Source organism: Malus sylvestris, chromosome 6 (assembly GCF_916048215.2).
Source record: "Malus sylvestris chromosome 6, drMalSylv7.2, whole genome shotgun sequence".
NCBI classification, from domain to species: Eukaryota; Viridiplantae; Streptophyta; class Magnoliopsida; order Rosales; family Rosaceae; genus Malus; species Malus sylvestris.
In genome coordinates, this window is record NC_062265.1 from 5,031,812 (window position 1) to 5,052,081 (window position 20,270).

General features: G+C 39.1%; 1 protein-coding gene and 1 long non-coding RNA gene across 4 annotated transcripts; one reads left to right on the top strand and one right to left on the bottom strand.

The window, feature by feature from the left end:
• The first annotated feature begins 1,075 nt into the window (after positions 1-1,075).
• LOC126625886 (uncharacterized) lies at positions 1,076-19,715 on the top strand. The gene is made up of 3 exons (XR_007624494.1): positions 1,076-1,243; positions 2,050-2,305; positions 19,701-19,715. It is a non-coding gene; the product is annotated as an uncharacterized LOC126625886 (long non-coding RNA).
• Positions 5,270-19,411, bottom strand: LOC126625881 (tobamovirus multiplication protein 2A-like). Of its 3 annotated transcripts, none has more exons than XM_050294998.1 (7): positions 19,242-19,411; positions 18,405-18,664; positions 17,044-17,143; positions 16,789-16,869; positions 16,598-16,702; positions 6,001-6,216; positions 5,270-5,702 (listed from the first exon to the last, which is right to left on the bottom strand). In XM_050294998.1, the coding sequence occupies exons 2-7, from the start codon at positions 18,641-18,643 to the stop codon at positions 5,601-5,603; spliced, it is 843 nt and encodes a 280-aa protein (XP_050150955.1). In that variant the 5' UTR covers positions 18,644-18,664; positions 19,242-19,411; the 3' UTR covers positions 5,270-5,600. The 3 variants fall into 3 exon arrangements, with proteins under 3 accessions (XP_050150955.1, XP_050150956.1, XP_050150957.1); XM_050294999.1 differs by having other exon boundaries at positions 18,405-18,719; positions 19,242-19,408; XM_050295000.1 differs by having other exon boundaries at positions 18,405-18,723; positions 19,242-19,398.
• Positions 19,716-20,270: the final 555 nt, after the last annotated feature.

The following is a 20,270-nucleotide window of genomic DNA, read 5'->3' on the forward strand; positions in this document are numbered from 1 at the left end:
AACGTGACGTAATCGCAACCGTTTAAATAGAAGGGAATGGATGGAGAGATAAATTAAGAGGGGACAAAATTCTACTCCAATTTGGATTGCCAAATACTATTAATTTCATGAGATCAATCTGTGAAAATCATCAAGGCATGGGTTGGTGTCAATCAGTTACTTTGTTATCTCATTGAGGAGAAAAACAAAGTGGTTGGTTCTAATTTGACCAACTAGAAAGCAAAAGAAAGAAAAAAGGATTGTGAGAGAAAAAGAAAAATTGGGTGCATTTAAGTGTCGGCAAAAGAGGAAGAAAGGGAGTATAATGAGTTAATATTCACTTTGTCCTTATTATCATTAGTTTTGTTATTAGTTTTTACTAATTAATAAAACACTCATTGTCAGTCAAAATATTATAAAATTACCAATTTAACCTTCTAATTAAACGAGAATATGAATAAGAAATATGGAGCAGAAATGTAATTTCACACAACCAAATTTTGTTTTTTCAAAGCCGTACATGTAATCCTAACATATCTCTAATTAAAAAAAAAAAAAAAACTTCCCACTCCCACATTCTCTAACACTTTCTTCCTATCTCCTTCTATTTCAAAAAAAAAAAAATTTCTCACACACTTTGTGTGTGCCTATATGCTAGTATGAGTGGTATTATCCCCCGTCTTATACTATATATTATTATAATATGAATAATGCGGAGTTATCACCCTTCCTATATTAACATATTCAATTAGAATGATCCGGTACTTTCTCCCTTCTCATAATAACACTCATTTTCTTTAAATTTGATCAAAGTCCTTATCAGAAATTTTATTTGTTTAAAGCAATTTATATACAGTGGGTGAAATTATTGCCCTTTACAATGATTTATATATTGAACTACACATTAGGGGTGGGTTCAAAAAACCGAAAACTTAGAAAAATTGAGAACCGAACAGGACCGAGGTTGAAAAAAACTGAACCAAACCGAATCTGGCCAGTTCGGTTTCAGTTTTTGAGGTTTGGAAACCGAACCAAACCGATATATATATTTAATTATTTTTTTATAATATTTTAATTATAAAAATCATAAAAATTAAAAATCAACAAAACCCTAGCCAGCCACTAGTAGTAGCAGCAGCCACACCTTTTCTATTTTTCATTCCCCTCTTCTCTCTCTCGTCCCCTACACCTCCAGTCTCCTCCATGTCTATGCCTCCAATTTCTCCATTCTTCTCTCTTTGTTTCTTGATCTTCTCACTCCAAGGTAAAATCTCCAGTCTCTCTTATTTATTTTGTCGATTTATGGGTTTTTTTTAGGGTAAATTCCAAAGAGGGAGATTGAAATTTTGGTGTAAATTTATGGTTGTTGTTTTGGTTCGTATTTCAGATTTGTTTGATTTTTGTGTTGTGGGTTTGTTAGTTATTTGTGGGTTTGTGTTGTGGGTTCGTATTGCAGATATTTTTTCAAGTTTTGGTTCTTAAAGGATATTTCTTTATGATTATTGTTTGATGATTTGTTGGGAGCAGATTTTCATGGAGGGATTGGTTAGAACTCATGTTGAAGATTTGTTATATTCTTGTTACCCCGACGAAAGGATTATTCAACATTAAGGACTTTAGAATTTACAGAGGTTTCTGTTTGTATTGTAGATATTGATGATTTGTTTGATGCAGCCATCATTGTGAGTCGCCCCAGTTTGTATTCAAGCACCAATAAGAAATAAGTACGTTAATAAGCATTTAAGTAATAATCCAATTACCATCGTCACATCATTGATTTGTAAAATTTGATTTATAAATTTGGTCTCTTCAATATTATAGAAACGAGTTAACCAACCATTATAACTATATTGGTATTATCTTTCCTAAATTGTTTTTTTATAACGTACAGAACATGATATTTCTGGAAACTTCATCACAAACAAACACGGTATAAATAAATCGAACCACTAAATATAATTGTAAGATATATTTAATTTGGTCAACTTTTTTAGCGTGAAAATTGTGTACTATTGGAGTTGTTTATGCATACTTTTAAGCTAATGATTTTGTTTTCTTACTTTAATTTAGGATTAAGGTTTGATAGCAATGGTTGGAAATTAAGCTGGCCAGCTCAGTATAATACATTACTGACAAACAGGAGAGTCACCGGCACTGCAGCTCGGCCTCACCCACTTACTCATCCATTAGTAATCATGCAACTTTGTAAGTGGAGTCGCAGTTGTGGGAGAGTCAGCTCGCATTGACTTTTTGACCTTTTCCATGGAAGGGAGGACTCCCCATTAATTATAAGGAAAACTAATGAAAAGAGTTTGAAAACTTTTAAGTTTTAATGATAATGACAAAATAAAGGGTAAAATGAATAGTACCAGGATTGACTTTTTAGTGTAAAAATGTGGTTTTTCGTTAAAGTGAACAGTACCGAGTGCTTTTCGTTAAAGTTCCCTTAATTATATTGCCACTCATTTCTCACGACGCAAGAACTCATTACATAGCATGAGATATATTATTACAGGGAGTGTATCCCTTTGCTCTAAATGAATGGCGGTGCGAGGACTCCTATTGTTTTTGTTATCCTACTAGCTACTAGCTACACGTTAATTTGTGGTTCGGTTCTGAGTACATGCAGTTCTTTCTACTAATGTTTTTGTTATCCTACTGGCTTTTGACTACTGCTAACTCGCGGTTTTGTTCTGAATGCACATAAAAATTGAATAATACTTGATTACTTAATCAAAGTATGAGTAGGAGCTTCTATTAAAAATTTCTTCGTATTCAATTCATAGAATTTCATGTTTATGATCAAAATCGTTCATGTTATAAAGCATCCTATAAAAGTCATGTATGCAAAAAATCAATTAAAACTAAAGTTGTTTAGTTATCAAACTGTATAAGAACAGATGGACGATAGCAGTAAAAATATTACAAATTGTCTATTTATTACTACAGTTTAATTGACATACTGACCTTAGTTTTAATTCCTTTTATTTTTATTTTTATTTATTTTTATAGAAAAGACCTTTACAAAGTGATTTAGAATAGGAACGAATTTGACTATAAGCTTAGAGTTTTGTGAACCGAACACAAAATTTTAAATAGAAGTTCCAAGTTTCTATTTATCCTTAAGTTATCAAGCATTGTGGATAAAAAAAGTCACCATCTCTAAATGAATGGTGGTGCTCCTCCTCGTATTGTGTTTGTTATCTTAGGAAAAAGATCATCTTTGGATCTATTTTGTGGGGATATCCCTACATTCTAGATATTTATCGTATATCGTGCGGTCAGTTTTCGTTAGATATTATTTATGTTTAATTTAAAAAAATTCAAAAAATTTCTAATTTTACGATACACGATAAATAATTAAGATACGAGAATTTGTACAATTCCTGCAAACTGGATCCTGATGGAATCCAATTTCGTTATCTTAATGGGTACTGCCTATTCGCTACGTGGCTACTGGCCACTTCTCCTCCACTTGTTTGCTGTCGACAGAGATTAATTAATTAATTAAAATGACCGGACAACATTGTTTTCAACGGACATGTTTCACTATTTTAACAGTGAAATTTTCAATTCCATTCCTTCCAACCCCCGAGTTGTCTACATCTCCAACAATATTGTTCTTATACCACTTAATTTATTATTAAAAAATCTACAGATATTATTTCTTCTCATCCTATTTTTAATTTTTATACAAAAAAATATATAGCTACACTTTTAATGTAGAAATAAATTAGTTTTAAACTCCCCTTTAGTTAGATTCGAATTTTAAAATTTTACCTATACGTAAAGAATAACACTAAATTGTAGTATTAAGTGACTTATTTTTTGTCCATTAATATAATTAAAACGATAAAAGACAATAACATTGATTATGTAACTTTTTATTTAATAAACGATAATATCAACACTAAGAAGGCGAGAAAGTGGCCAAGTCTCATAATCGGCTAAAAATAATGTGGATCAAAACCTGTAGCAAGAAATGAAGGTAAGATCTCACATACACCTCAAATATGCAAGTGTCGTTGCTTATGCGTAAAAAAAAAAAAAACAAAGAAAATTGAAATTTACATGCACTAGATGATAAAAAAAATCATAATTAGGCTTGTCTGAAGATTGAAAAACAAATACATCTTTTGACTTTGGAGCGGGGTAACACAGACGTGAAATTAATAGTGATTGAAAGGGAGCTCTGATAAGCATAGGAGGAAAGAAAAAAAGGAAACCCCTAAAACGAAACGCGCTGAAGAATTCAAAGGGCACGTCACTATCCAGTGAATCCAGCGACCAAAAAAAAAAAAATATTCTAAAACAAGAAGCAAAACGCCAATCCAACTGTCGGTCTCCTGTCACTTTCCATAATTTTTTGGACCACAAACCTACACAAACGCGCGCGCTCGCACGCACACGGAGACTAAACAACTGTGTATCTCTCGCTATCACGCCTGCCTAACCGAGCACAAGAAGCCTCGACCAAAGGCTATGGACTAGCCTCCATACACTAGCTTGCCCAATAATTAGCGATAAGAGAATCTTCTATTTTGAGAATCTGTAATGACCGAATGCATATTAACTACAAGATTATATTAGTTTAGATCAAAATATTTGTAATAGTGACAACTTAATAATGAAAAACCAACCTAAAACTCATGAACTATTAGAAAACTCATTTTCTTTTTTTGTATTATTAAGTTGTCAAATATTTTAAGTTTTTGAATTTAAAATTAATATAATCATGTGACTAATATGAATTTCATCCTCACAGATTCTCACGACGCCGACTTTAGGAGAGCAAGAGCGACCTTTTGGAATTAAACTATTAAAGCAATAAGTTTGAAAGCTTCTACATTTTCCGAATGATTTGTAACATAGTGACATACCACATTAATTTCATCGCTGACATTATAATAACATCGCTAATAAAATAGTACCTGACCCGGGCCGCGGCGCGCCATTCCAGGGATCTTGTGCTCGAGCGCTGACTGATGCGTCAACTCAGCTCCGGTCTCTTTTGCACTGATCACTAAAGACCTTGGAATACCTGCCAACACATTCGGATAATCCAAAATCCTCCCAACACGTGGCCTATGGCGACGTGGGTGCGTAAAAAAGAAAAGAGAGGGACGTAAGGTTTCTCTCGCTTCCGGGCATAGTGGGCATCCAACGAGAGGCCCGCCCGCGGGCTATTAGCTCAATACTGAGCGCGCACCTAACAATTGCGTCGTTACCACTGAGCTGTAAGGGCTCTCAACCACATGGATAGTTCAATGTGCTCGTCAACGCCTGAGTATGACGGCTAATAATATGCCAACCAGGCTAGGTAAAACAACTTAAAACCAATAGATCAAGTACATCATTGTAACTGCCAGAATGTCTCAAAGTAACTCCGTTCAGAAAACTACTCACTCCGTAATCACTAACTAGCAGTACAATTACACACCAACTGGTAATACATATAACGAGAACACGCTTCCGCGGGGAATTAAGCAAAGCTCATGATTGTACACAAACCAAACAAAAAGGAAAAGACCATCCTTTGGAAATGCTGCAGTTCTAACATGGTCCAAGAAGTGGTCTTCAGAAACCGAACCCAAGTTTAAATTGTGGTTAACTCCACTTTATCACATGATGATGCATCGGCTCCTTTCTTCTTGTGGTTGAGCTGAAACTTGCCTCTGTGACTCTGATGGGTTGTATGTAAACTCAGCTGTATCAAGCCCGTACTGATTTACGTGCAAGTCACCAGACAAAACAGAGCACAGGCATCAGATTCATAGGCTATAGAAGAGATTGTAGCAAAAAATAGAATGAATTTTTATGTTTTCGATAGGAAAAATAAATTGACAAACGGAATTTGCCTAATCACCAGAATGTGGTAACCTGATAGTACTGGAACAATCAGCAAAAAGTCTAAAGCGCGCATGCTAACACGCTGGTCTTACTTTGAGACTTCAATAGCTATATTTCTATACTACCATCTCATACAAACTTTAAGGAAATATTTTCGCCGGAATCTCTCACCTTTTCCCTCATGCGTGTACTCCACGCATCATTTCTGCTTGGTGGTCGCTGATCAAGAGTCCCAGCAACAGGTGCACCAGTTGCCGGAACAGCTTGCCTGTTGGCAATCAATGGCTGCCTAATTTGTTGCCTTGGAGCAATGAGCTCATCATCACTGTCATATTCTGCTGGTCTGTTTGCTGCCCTAACCACTAGAGCTAGCAAGAAAAGTAGAGCCTGAAATTGCATGGAGAATCATTATATATGCAACATATTGGCACAACAAAAAACCAAAAAAACCTTTAACTGGTGATATCCAAACCACTAAAACTAGATTCAAGAATCACAACACAAGAACACTCATCTTAGCAGTGCTTTTGTGCAGCAGCTAAACACAGAATGCACAAAACCCTTATCCAGATAAGGGGGAGATGTTAACCAATATCTGGCAAAGCGGAAGAGGTTCATGAGAAAATTTTAACAACATCAAGGAACTTGCTGTCATTTTCCTTGTCTCTGGAACCAACATTAATGTCACATTTCAATGGTTTTGTTCTCGACTCTCATGCAAACATTTCTCTCAATCAATGTATTATTAAAAGGCGAAGGATTAGGTGAGGCGTTCTACAGATAGCTTTACCTAGGCAAAAGCCTTGAGGCCTCATGAGACTTAACATTTTTAGTATAAACTACATATAATTACGTATATCATATAATATTTTGGTGGAATACTTGAGTCTTACAAGAAAAAACAAGAATAAATTGTTAAGAAGAAAAAAATTATAGCATTACACAAAAACAAATAAATACTGATTTTTCTTGCCGGCCACTTATTAAGGAATATAAAGTTATAAGATATTTTTATAGAAATGAGTCTCTAGAAATCTATAAAATAATATTAAATTTTATAGATATGTTGGGAGAATATGCTTTGAGATGCTGGATAGCTGGAAGTCACTTTAAAGAGAAACGGAATCAGCCAAAAAAATAATATTAAAAAAACAAAAAGCAAGCAAATGAAAGCACAGCAAACTACGCGGTGCTATTCATCTTCTTCAAGCAGCATTGGTGCGTCTGCAACTTCCATATTCAACCGAAATTATCCAGATTCCAGCAGCTCTTACACAAAAAAAGACGCCCAATTGACCGCCTAGGCGCGCTTTAGGCGAGTTTTCGCCTTCTCCCACTGGGCAGAGGCGATTTCACCGACGCCCCGCCTCCGAAGCCGCCTAGGCGCGCCTCGGGGAGCGTTTTTTAAGACACTCAATATTTTTTTTTGTTTTTTTGGTAAGAAACATAATTTCTGTAATTTTTGGTAAGAAACATAATTTCATTACAGAAAAGAAGAATGTTAAGAAGCAGCGACAAGATCTCCACAATTTTTCTAGATCACTGATCTATAAAGAAAGTTTCTTCAATGTCATTGTCATGTAGGAATAATGCCATTATAAAAAGGGGCAGACTTTCACACATGAGCCAGTCAAAACTCCTTTTCATAGTGAAAAACACTTGAAACCCCATTTTGAAGAGGGGAATCCCCCTGAAATCAACTGCTATTGCGCTTGACTATTTCGCAAGTGACATTAACACTTATAGGTGAAGGAGTTTCTTTTTCTTCCTATTTTCTTTTTTATTCTCAACTGTTGTTCACTCTTGGGCTTTTTGATAACTATTTCGTTTTCAGTTATCGTTTTCACTTTTATGAAATCTGAAAACTCGTTCGATAACTACTTCTAGTTTTCATAAAAAAAAAAAACTGACAGCCAAAAAGTGAAACTCAAACATATAAGAAACAATACGAGCTAAGATCCAAAGCATAGAACTTTTCTTCTAATGCTACATGTTGATTAGGCCAAGCCAGAACCAACTAAATGGTGGCAAGCATTCAAATCTAGTCAATGAAAAACAGAGGTAAATTCTCTGCAGAAACTTCAGGTAAGATAATTTTTTTGCCTCTTAAGTATACTTTTGCTTAACTCCGCCTATGTCTTACATGGCCGGTCCCAAGCCCGGATAAAGGAGGAGGGGGAGGGCGTCAGGTAGTCGACAGCCGGCACTCCATGATCACGTCGAATCCTTATGAAAATGAATCCAGAACAAAATCGCGCTAAAGCTAGGGCGTCACCCGTAAGTGGCGCGCTGTGTGGCCTGAGCACAGTGATAAGTGAGCAAGGGTCGCTATATCTCCATCGGCACCCGGATGCAGTGTTAAATGAGCAAGGGGGCCATAGAAACTTCTTTTCGAACGACTCCACTCAAAGTTGTTTGGGAGCATATGCTCCTATCAACTTTACCCGGGACACACAAAAGAAGTACTTTGATCCTATTAGACGGGGGAGGGTGAAGAAGCTAGGACAGAAGGGTAGAGTTCAAGAGAGCAAAATGCGTTTAGGAACGTGGAATATAGGAACCTTAACGGGAAAATCTATGGAAGTAGTGGAAGTTATGGTGAGGAGAAGGATAAATATTATGTGCCTACAAGAAACTAAGTGGGTTGGTAGTAAGGCAAAGGATCTAGAAAACTCAGGGTTTAAACTTTGGTATTCGGGCACAAATAGAACGAGAAACGGTGTTGGCATCATCGTGGACAAGACCTTGGTACAAGATGTTGTAGATGTCAAGAGGGTAGGAGATAGAATCATGGCAATCAAGATTGTAATAGGACAAGAACTTATCAATGTGATTAGTGCGTACGCACCTCAAGTAGGGTTGGATACGAGTTCGAAGGAGAAATTTTGGGAAGATCTTGGAGACTTGGTGCAAGGAATTGCTCAGACGGAGAAGTTATTTATAGGAGGAGATTTAAATGGACACGTGGGCAGGGAGACAGGCAACTATGGAGGTTTTCATGGTGGCCATGGTTTTGGGGAGAGAAACGAGGATGGGGAAGCTATCTTGGATTTTGCAATGGCATATGATCTCTTCTTAGCCAACACCTTCTTTAAGAAGAGAGAAGAACATGTGATCACCTACAAGAGTGGGTCGTCAAAAACACAAATAGATTTTCTTCTAATGAGGAAAGGGGATCGTATAACTTGTAAGGATTGCAAAGTTATACCAGGAGAGAGCGTGGCTAATCAACATCGCTTGTTGGTGATGGATGTACATATCAAAAGAGTAAGACAAAAGAACAAGACTTGGAAGTGCCCAAGGACTAGATGGTGGAATCTAAAAGAAGAAAAACAAGCCATTTTCAAAGAGAAGGTAATCACCCAATGTGTGTGGGATAGAGAGGGGGAAGCTAGCCAAATGTGGGATTCCATGGCTAGTTGTATCCGAAAAGTAGCAAAAGAGGTATTAGGAGAGTCCAAGGGCTTTGCCCCACACCAAAAGGAATCTTGGTGGTGGAATGAGGAGGTACAAACAAAGGTGAAGGCTAAGAAGGAATGTTGTAAAGCCTTATACAAGGAGAGGACTGATGAAAATGGTGAAAGGTATAGAAAAGCGAAGCAAGAGGCGAAGAAAACTGTCAGAGAAGCTAAGTTAGCGGCTTACGACGATATGTATAAACGACTAGATACCAAAGAAGGAGAGTTGGATATCTATAAACTATCTAGAGCAAGGGAAAAGAAGACAAGGGACCTAAACCAAGTGAGGTGCATCAAGGATGAGGATGGAAATGTTCTTGCTACAGAGAACGCGGTTAAAGACAGATGGAGAGGTTATTTTCATAATCTTTTCAATGAAGGACATGAAATGAGTGCTTCTTTAGGGGAGTTGAGTAACTCAGAAGAGTGTAGAAACTACTCTTTTTATCGTCGAATCCGGAAGGAAGAAGTGGTTGTAGCTTTGAAGAAGATGAAGCATAAAAAAGCAATAGGCCCAGACGATATACCAATCGAAGTGTGGAAACTTTTGGGAGAGACAGGTATAACATGGCTCACTGACCTTTTCAATAGGATTTTGAAAACGAAGAAGATGTCAAATGAGTGGCGAATGAGCACTTTGGTGCCTATCTACAAGAATAAGGGCGACGTACAAAATTGCATGAACTATAGGGGTATTAAGCTAATGAGTCATACAATGAAGCTCTGGGAGAGAGTCATTGAGCATAGATTGAGGCAAGAGACGGGTTTCGGACAACCAATTCGGGTTCATGCCAGGGCGCTCAACCATGGAGGCAATCTATCTCTTACGAAGATTGATGGAAAGATATAGAGATGGGAAAAAGGATTTACACATGGTCTTTATAGATTTGGAAAAAGCGTATGATAGGGTCCCAAGAGACATTCTTTGGAGGATTTTAGAGAAGAAAGGAGTACGAGTAGCATATATCCAAGCTATAAAGGATATGTATGAAGGAGCAAAGACTGCCGTAAGAACTCATGAAGGACAAACCGAAAGCTTTCCCATAACTGTAGGATTACATCAAGGCTCATCCTTAAGTCCTTACCTTTTTGCGTTGGTAATGGATGAGTTAACACGACATATTCAAGATGATATTCCTTGGTGTATGCTTTTCGCAGACGATATAGTGTTGATAGATGAAACTCAGGAAGGGGTAAATGCAAAGCTTAACCTTTGGAGAGAAGTGTTGGAATCTAAAGGTCTTCGCCTAAGCCGATCAAAGACAGAATATATGGAGTGCAAGTTCAGTGCAAATGGAGGCCAAAACAAGTTAGGGGTGAGGATTGGAGATCAAGAAATACCAAAGAGCGACCGTTTTCGTTACCTAGGATCTATCTTGCAAAAGAACGGAGAATTAGATGGAGATCTCAACCATAGAATACAAGCTGGATGGATGAAGTGGAAGAGTGCATCCGGCGTGTTGTGTGACCGCCGTATGCCACTGAAGCTCAAGGGAAAATTTTATAGGACGGCAATAAGGCCGGCGATGCTGTATGGCACAGAATGTTGGGCGGTGAAACATCAACACGTACACAAAATGGGTGTAGCGGAGATGAGGATGCTTCGTTGGATGTGTGGGCACACGAGAAAGGATAAGATTAGGAATGAGGATATCCGGGGTAAAGTAGGAGTAGCCGAAATTGAAGGAAAGATGAGAGAAAATCGGTTACGGTGGTTTGGACATGTGCAAAGAAGGCCTACTGACGTTCCGATTAGAAGATGCGACTATGGGACAGAGGTTCAGGGCCGAAGGGGTAGAGGAAGACCTAGGAAAACTTTGGAAGAGACTCTAAGAAAAGACTTAGAGTACTTATATCTAACGAAGGACATGACACACGATCGAGCACAATGGCGTTCTAAGATTCATATAGCCGATCCCACTCAGTGACTTGGATTTTCCAAGTCTCCAACCGAGAAGTTTTCCTCACTCGGGAAATTAAGGGAACACTACCCCAACCTACATGCTCCACTCAGAAAGCTTCAACATACAAGCTTTAACAAAAGAAAATTCAAAGAACTTAGCGAAGAAGGCTTTGGTGTATTTAACACAATACGTTGAAATGAAGGAAAACTTATTTATTGATATCCCCGATAAGCTACAAATATGTACATATACATGAGTCAAAATAAGCACACAAGAGGGAGCCTTCACAAAGGTTGCTTAGGAGAAGTCTCAGCAGTCGGTAGAGCCCCAGAAAGAGAAGGCACCGGAGGGGGATCATTTGGAGCCTCAGTACTGGACAGAACCCTAGAAGGAGGAGGCATCAGAGGTTGATCATTTAGAGCTTCATTACGCGGTACAGCCCCAGAAGACGAAGGCAATAAATGCCTTTGGAACAAACCCACAAATCTCTGATGATCAAGTAAAACCTGACCATCAGTTTCCTTCATCTGGTCAAGCTTCCTCTTCATGTTTGTAGCATAGTCATGTGCGAGCCGGTGCAACTGTTTATTCTCATGCTTGAGCCCTCTAATCTCCTGTTTGAGACTCATCACTTCAGCCGCCAATGATTCAACTTGGCGGGTTCGAGCAAATAGGCGTTGGGCCATATTAGACACAGAACCTGCACACTGAACACTGAGAGCCAGCGAATCCTTAACAGCTAACTCATCAGACCGTTTGGAAAGTAGTCTGTTATCTTTGGGAGTGAGAAGGTTCCTGGCCACCACCGCAGCGGTCATATCATTCTTCATCACGGAATCCCCAACGGTAAGAGGACCAGTAGGGGAGACGAAGGATGGGCGCCATATGTTGTCTGGAGAAGGCGGGGCTGCCTCTTCAACAAGGTTCAAGTCAAAACGACGGTCGGAGGGGCCAGACATTTTCAAAGGTGTTGAAGAGAGAAGAGGTCGGACAAATCAAGATCTTAGAAGTGCAAGAATGAAGCTTCTACTGGTGGAGATTCAAGTGTGCTTTGGAACTTAATGCCAGCCCCTATAAAAATCTGCACTCGACGAAGCTTCAGAAATCGAAGAGGCGCCTGCTCAGAAATCGAAGAGGCGTTTGCTTTCTCAAAAGCTGGGCTGCTTAGAGATCACGAGGGTTGATCTCAGAAATCGAAGAGGCGTTTGCTTTCTCAAAAGTTGGGCTGCTCAAAGACCACGAAGGCCGATCTCAAAAATCGAAGAGGCGCTCGCTTTCTCAAAAGCTGGGCTCCCCAGAGACCACGAGGGCCGATCTCAGAAATCGAAGAGGCACCTACTTTTCCAGCCTTTTCCAGCCTTGTCAGCACCTGTCACACGCACACTCAGTTTTGCGGAAATTATGGGCATTCTGTCAAAGACTTCTGGGGAAGTAGAAAACACATGAATCTTACTGTTCAATCACCCACTTCTCACACGCAACAATAGCTCATGGGTACCACAGATAACTTTGCCAAAGTTCTCTGCCAAAGTTGAGCACGTGAAGCTTGCAGCTCCCACTACATCGCTCTGACCAAGAAGGGTAAAAGAATAGCAAAGAAACAGCACTAACAAAGTTTAGACCCATAAATTTTGAAGGTCTAGCTACCATATTATTACCCACAAGGGTAAAGGAACAGTACCACTGCTGGATAATTGGAAAGTCCCTGTGTGTCAACCTCTGTGCTTCGTGGCAAGGTAGACTAGCAAACATGCCCAACCTTTACTCACATTCGAGAAAACACTCCCAATAAGATTGCTTGCTCCAAAATCGAAGAGGCACCGCCCTCCGAATCTCGAGAGCCAGACTCCCAACATGACTACTTTCTTAAAAATCGAAGAGAGGGTAAAGGAACAGTACCATTGCTGGATAATTGGAAAGTCCCTGTGTGTCAACCTCTGTGCTTTGTGGCAAGGTAGACTAGCAAACATGCCCAACCTTTACTCACATTCGAGAAAACACTCCCAACAAGATTGCTTGCTCCAAAATCGAAGAGGCACCGCCCTCCGAATCTCGAGAGCCAGACTCCCAACATGATTACTTTCTCAAAAATCGAAGAGACACTGCTCCCTGAATCTCGAGAGCCAGACCCCCAGCATGATTGCTTTCTCAAAAATCGATGAGGCATCGTTCTCCGAATCAATCGAAGAGGCGCTCGCTTTCTCAAAAGTTGGGCTGCTCAGAGACCACGAGGGCCGATCTCAGAAATCGAAGAGGCACCTACTTTTCTAGCCTTGTCAGCACCTGTCACACGCACACTCAGCTTTGCAGAAATTATGGGCATTCTGTCGAAGACTTCTGGTGAAGTAGAAAGCACATGAATCTTATTGTTCAATCACCCACTTCCCACACGCAACAATAGCTCATGGGTACCACAAATAACTTTGCCAAAGTTCTCTGCCAAAGTTGAGCACGTGAAGCTTGCAGCTCCCACTACATCGCTCTGACCAAGAAAGGTAAAAGAATAGCAAAGAAACAGCACTAACAAAAGTTTAGACACATAAATTTTGAAGGTCTAGCTACCATATTATTACCCACAACTGTAAAGGAACAGTACCACTGCTGGATAATTGGAAAGTCCCTGTGTGTCAACCTCTGTGCTTCGTGGCAAGGTAGACTAGCAAACATGCCCAACCTTTACTCACATTCGAGAAAACACTCCCAATAAGATTGCTTGCTCCAAAATCGAAGAGGCACCGTCCTCCGAATCTCGAGAGCCAGACTCCCAACATGACTACTTTCTCAAAATCGAAGAGAGGGTAAAGGAACAGTACCATTGCTGGATAATTGGAAAGTCCCTGTGTGTCAACCTTTGTGCTTCGTGGCAAGGTAGACTAGCAAACATGCCCAACCTTTACTCACATTCGAGACAACACTCCCAACAAGATTGCTTGCTCCAAAATCGAAGAGGCACCGCCCTCCGAATCTCGAGAGCCAGACTCCCAACATGATTACTTCCTCAAAAATCGAAGAGACACTGCTCTCCGAATCTCGAGAGTCATACCCCCAGCATGATTGCTTTCTCAAAAATCGAAGAGGCATCGTTCTCCGAATCTCGAGAGCCAGATACCACAGACCACTTTTTCAAAGTGCTCTGACAGAGTTAAAACATGTGAAACTGGCAGCTCCCACTACCGTGCTATGACCAAGCAGGGTAAAGGAATAGCATTACTACTTGTTGTTAGGGAGACTCCTATATATGTCGACCTCCATCCCCAACGGACAGGCAGACCTGCAAAAATGCTCAACCCTTCATCATATCTGAGAGGGCACTCCCAACGAAGCCTTTCGAAATATTCAGCTTTCTTTCCCCCCGATAATACCTCTGCAAACAAGCTATACTAGAGCAAGAATATCTCATATCATCAGGGTTAAAAGCAAGAGTATCCCATATCATGCTTTTTCCCTGTCTTTTCTTTTGGCCTTGTTGTTACCTGCAAGACAAGGAGAAAGAGAGCAATCAGTTAGCACTTGGAATCAAACTTCCAGCCAGGAACTGACTGCCTGGAACCCCTTACCTGATTACTTACCTGGCATTGCTCTCGAGTACTCATCTTCAACATCTTATGTTTCCAGGGAAGATTTCGCATCTGCTTGAGGAACAGATAGGGCAAGTGCGAAGGATACAAGGAAGCATGTGGAGACAAGCGTAACAGCACACGTGCCGATACATTCATTACTCTGTCAAAAGCAAAAGTATCCCATATCAGCAGGGTGGAACGTACTCTAGATTTGATGGACTTGTTTTGACCCTCAAATTCTTCAGTCGGCCTTATACTCTGGAGGAAACCAGAAAACCCTCCAGCTCAGTTCAAGAATAAGCCTGTGGAAAGTTACTTCTTCAAAAGCAAAAGTATCTCATATCATCTCTTCTCATTTTTCTTCTCTTTATCCTTCATGCTGCTGCAAGATGGGGAGAAGGTGAACAATCAGTCGGAGCTCTGATTGCTTACCTTGTCTGTCACCTCTTTCAGCAAACCCCCTAGCTTGGCGACTTGGGGGACTCCTACTACATGGTTTGTATCGCGCTTGACCAAGCCTGAAACTACAAGTAAGCTTCAAGTGAAATTGATACATTACCTTGTGCATCTCCACCAGTTAAAGATACCACCCCTGGATGGAGGAAGAGTACTTCCAGAGAAGATGCCACATCTACCTATGAGACAGATAAGGCAAGTCAAGACGACACCACACTCCGATACTTAGAAGTTTCGTGATTACGAGATCATTCTCCCACAATATTCCTAATGTCATTTGTACTAAATCATTCACTTGTACTCACTAAATGAGAGCTTGAACCTATGTACTTGTGTAAACCCTTCACAATTAATGAGAACTCTTCTATTCCGTGGACGTAGCCAATCTGGGTGAACCACGTACATCTTGTGTTTGCTTTCCTATCTCTATCCATTTATATACTTATCCACACTAATGACCGGAGCAATCTAGCGAAGATCACAAAAAGCGATCGTTTTCGCTACCTAGGATCTATCTTGCAAGAGAACGGAGAATTAGATGGAGATCTCAACCATAGAATACGAGCTGGATGGAAAGAGTGCATCCGGCGTGTTGTGTGACCGTCGTAGGCCACTGAAGCTCAAGGGAAAATTTTATAGGACGGCAATAAGGCTAGCGATGTTGTATGGCACAGAATGTTGGGTGGTGAAGCATCAACACGTACACAAAATGGGTGTAGCGGAGATGAGGATGCTTCGTGGGATGTGTGGGCACACGAGAAAGGATAAGATTGGGAATGAGGATATCCGAGGTAAAGTAGGAGTAGCCGAAATTGTAGGAAATATGAGAGAAAATCGGCTCCGGTGATTTTGAACATGTGCAAAGAAGGCCGACTGACGCTCCGGTTCGAAGATGTGACTACGGGACAGAGGTTCAGGGCCGAAGGGGTAGAGGAAGACCTAGGACAACTTTGGAAGAGAGTCTAAGAAAAGACTTAGAGTACTTGGATCTAACGGAGGACATGACACAAAACCGAGCGCAATGGCGTTCTAGGATTCATATTTAGACCCCACTTAGTGGGAAAAGGCTTTGTTGTTGTTGTTGTTGTTGTTAAGTATACTTTTGCTTCCCTTTCAGTGTCTGCACTGCTTGCTAAAACATGTCCACCCCCTTCTATTCATCTTATATCTTTCTATACGGGTAAGAAGAGTTAGAAATATAATTCCAAATAAAGTGAGGGGAAGGGAGGGAACATCATCCAGAAACGAGACTGTCATGCCAAGCAATCTTCCTTTAAATGATTAAAGGATATAGCCATAAATCCACCCAAAAAAATATTTAATAAAAATCATACAAAAAGATGTCAAAACTGAAGATGCCAGGACGAGATTCTGGAATTGTGAGAATTACCTCGAAGACAACAGCTCCAAGAGCAACCCATCTAACAATGGTCCAGTGAGCTTTCAGAAATGCATATATCATCTCAAAATCTCCACTTGAATCCGTTGGTATTTCCTAAAGAGTAACTTGTGACACTGATTAGATAGCCAATCATAACATTACAATTTAAATTTTAAAACATCAGTTGATACAACACTTACATCTTCCCAGCTTTTGTCAAAGAATATAAAGGCGGCAGCTCCCAGCTCTACCAAGATCAAAAGGATCACCAGGACCGAATACTATGCTGACTTAAGGACCCCATTTTGTTAAATTTAAAATCAAAATAAAGAAAGCATAGGTGTATGCACATGCATGTTTTGGTATGACAGGCATACTATTATCACATAACGGATATGTCATGACACAATTACCAGATATACTTTTAGACAAAAAGAATTGAGTAATTAGGATACACAACTCAGGCAGCAGCCATTCCGTGTCATAGCACCCACGCAACCAAAACAAGAGATGATAAATATAATCGCTCCAATGCCAATAAACAAGTATATGAACCTGGAAAAGAATATGGTGTAAAAAATTGGAGGAAAAAAGAAAGAAGAATTAGCATCTTGAACTCAACACGTATAACAAACAATATGAGTGTAATCCTTAATGGGTCTTTATAATTAATATATATATATATATATATATATATATATATATATGTGTGTGTGTGTGTGTGTGTGTGTGTGTGCAAATAAATTCATTAATATGGGATTATGGATAGATCTAGCATACGTAAGGCATAGGTTCCTTCAAGAAAAGTGTAAGCATAGGGAAAAAACATAAAACAATGATTGTAAAAGATAATATGGGAAACTCAGAAAAATAAAATGGACAACTTAATGCAATAAAAGTCAGCTCAATCTTCACTGTGCATCAGCTAACTTAGTGAGACGAACATCGCTTCCAGAAATAGTTGGGGTTGGCACTGAATAGTTGATTAGATCTAGCCTTTTAGATCAATTAGATTTACCAAGTAGAATCATCAGAAGGTCCTAAAAATTTACTTCAACGCTCTAGAGATGCCAACCAGCAACCGATTACTATATTGATGGGACCTCAACCCTTCATTATACAACTTGAATTATTAAAGAATGCAAATCACATACAAAACAGAACACTAATGGTACAAGTTACCTGTAGACAAAAAGAGGGTAGAATTTTGTGGGGTTACTGCAGAATGGCTGTCTTGTGGAAAGGATAGGAGGTTATTTATTATTGGCGAGTGGTGGTGGTGGAGTTTTCGGAGGGAGTGAGGTTCCTAACGTCAATTTGGTGATTGGTTTAAATAGAAATTAGGAAGCTATGTCGATCCAGCAATGCAGGAAGCCCTTGGAGAATGTCCAAGACTTTGTGTACATCCAAATTGTATTCAGACAAGAGCTAAGTTTCTAAATTAAACATTCATTTCACATTCAAACTATTCTTTAGATAATAGGATAGCTAATTTAGTGTAAATTTCAGTTGTTTTAAAGGAGGAGAAAAAAATGGAAGGCAATGATTTCATTCCTAAGAATTTCGATCCTTTTCTTTATCTTTCTATTTGTCTAAAATCACATAAGGGATACGACATCTGATGGAAAATAAACATATTAATCAAATGCAAGAAGGTAAGTCTAACACAAGAATACTTGTTACTTCTTATCTGTTTACAGCCACATCAAATATCAAAATAAACAACAGATTTCCTCAATCAGAATAAAATAAATGTGTAACTAGCTATAACTCAAAAGTCCAAAAACAATTTTAGTGAATTAGGTAGTAGACATACCAAGCTTTTGGCAAATTATCCAAGACACTAGTTGAAAGAGACACAGTCATGAGCAAAGGTCGGCTCAACCGTACCAAATCATGATCGTCGCCTACAGGTGAAGACATAACGGTTGAGTCCGAAGCTCTCAAGTATTCGACCAGCAAGTAGATCCCATAGCCCACCATGGCCAGCCCCACAAGGGTCAAAACAAAGTTCAACAGCTTCAACAGGCACTCCAAGCACCCCCTGCAGGCCATCCTCGACAACTTCTTCGACCCCTTCAATTTCCAAATTCAAATCAAATAGGTCTCTTCTATTTTATCACTTAGCCGACTACCTTCGACAAAAGACCCACATTTGGCCTGAAGATCAGTAACTCAATCACACAGTTCTGACTACTAACTACCACAAGTTCGCAATTAATTCCATAATTCACACATCGACTTGTGTTTGGTTGCTTGGAAAGTGCAGAAAAACTAGACACATAAACCATCTCTCCAACATTATGCTTTTCTAAGATCAGGGTAATAAATCAACTAAAATTATTTTTAAAAAATAGAAAACCAAAACTATATATGCAATTCAGCTCAAGCTCATCAAAAAATTTCCAGTCTTTCCCAGATACGTAATCACCTCAATTTCCCAACCTACTCAACTATCTATTTTTTTTCAAAAACCGAAAATTTAACCCATCCAGATTAACAAAATATCAGATTTAATACGAAATAAAATACCAACAAACCATATATTTTCCTATCCGAATTTGAAATAAAAAAAAAAACCCAAAAGAATAGTTTCATGATGGTTTGGAAATCTTAAAGAGATCGAAAGATGAGCGGAAATCAAAAGACTTACAGATTTAGAAGTCACGAGTACGAGGAGCTAGTCGGATTTCGAGCTTCTTCGGATTCTGATATCAGACACAGAGGAAGAGGAAGAGGAAGATGGGACAGAGACGATCTCAGCCAAAGGAGGAAGGTCGGTGAGGTTGTTGGTTTTTTTTTTGTTTTTTGTTTATTGCCAGCTGGCGTTTTTTTATTTGTACCCCACACCTCCCCATTTGTGCTCTGTCACCGTTTTATTTTCTATTTGCTGAATGACGTTAATGAACTTATCCATTTTCCGTTGGACCGTTTCTGTGTGCAGTTGATATAAGCTAAGGGATAATATGGTAAAATCACATATTAATAGGTTTTTAAAACAGAATTTTTTTTATTGTGCGAAAATGGAATTTAAAAAAACCAGAAAAGTTTGAACAATAAGGAAATGATAAATACAAAGGAAAACTAATGAAAAGGGCTTGAAAACTTTGAGTTTTAATGATAAGGACAAAATAAAGGGTAAAGTGAATAGTACCAGGATTGACTTTTTAGTGTAAAAATATGATTTTTCGTTAAAGTGAACAGTACCGAGTGCTTGTCGTTAAAGCTCCCTAAATACAAATCTCAGTCGTCAACTCTTAACAGTAGAGATGAATTTCATAGAAATCAAGAAATACACTGAAGAAGAAAGCTTAGAGGAGAGGCCGAAAGAATTACAATATATTTATCTAACTGTTTTAGGTATTACAACATCTTACTAAAATAAAGGAAAGGAAAAGGTATTTATACTATTCTATCTAGTAAGCCATATGTGCACATGTTTTGCACGTGTAGTGGTAATGACACAACCTATATACTTATCCAATACCCCCTCAATCTTAGCAAGGGTACCCAAGCTTAAGATTGAAACAATGGCGGAGAAAATCTGGTCTATGCAGTCCCTTTGTCAACACATCAGCAATCTGATCCTTAGTACACAGATACTCTACTGATAAATCTCCCTTTTGAACTCGTTCACAAACGAAATGAAAATCAATCTCTAAGTGTTTGATCCGAGAGTGCT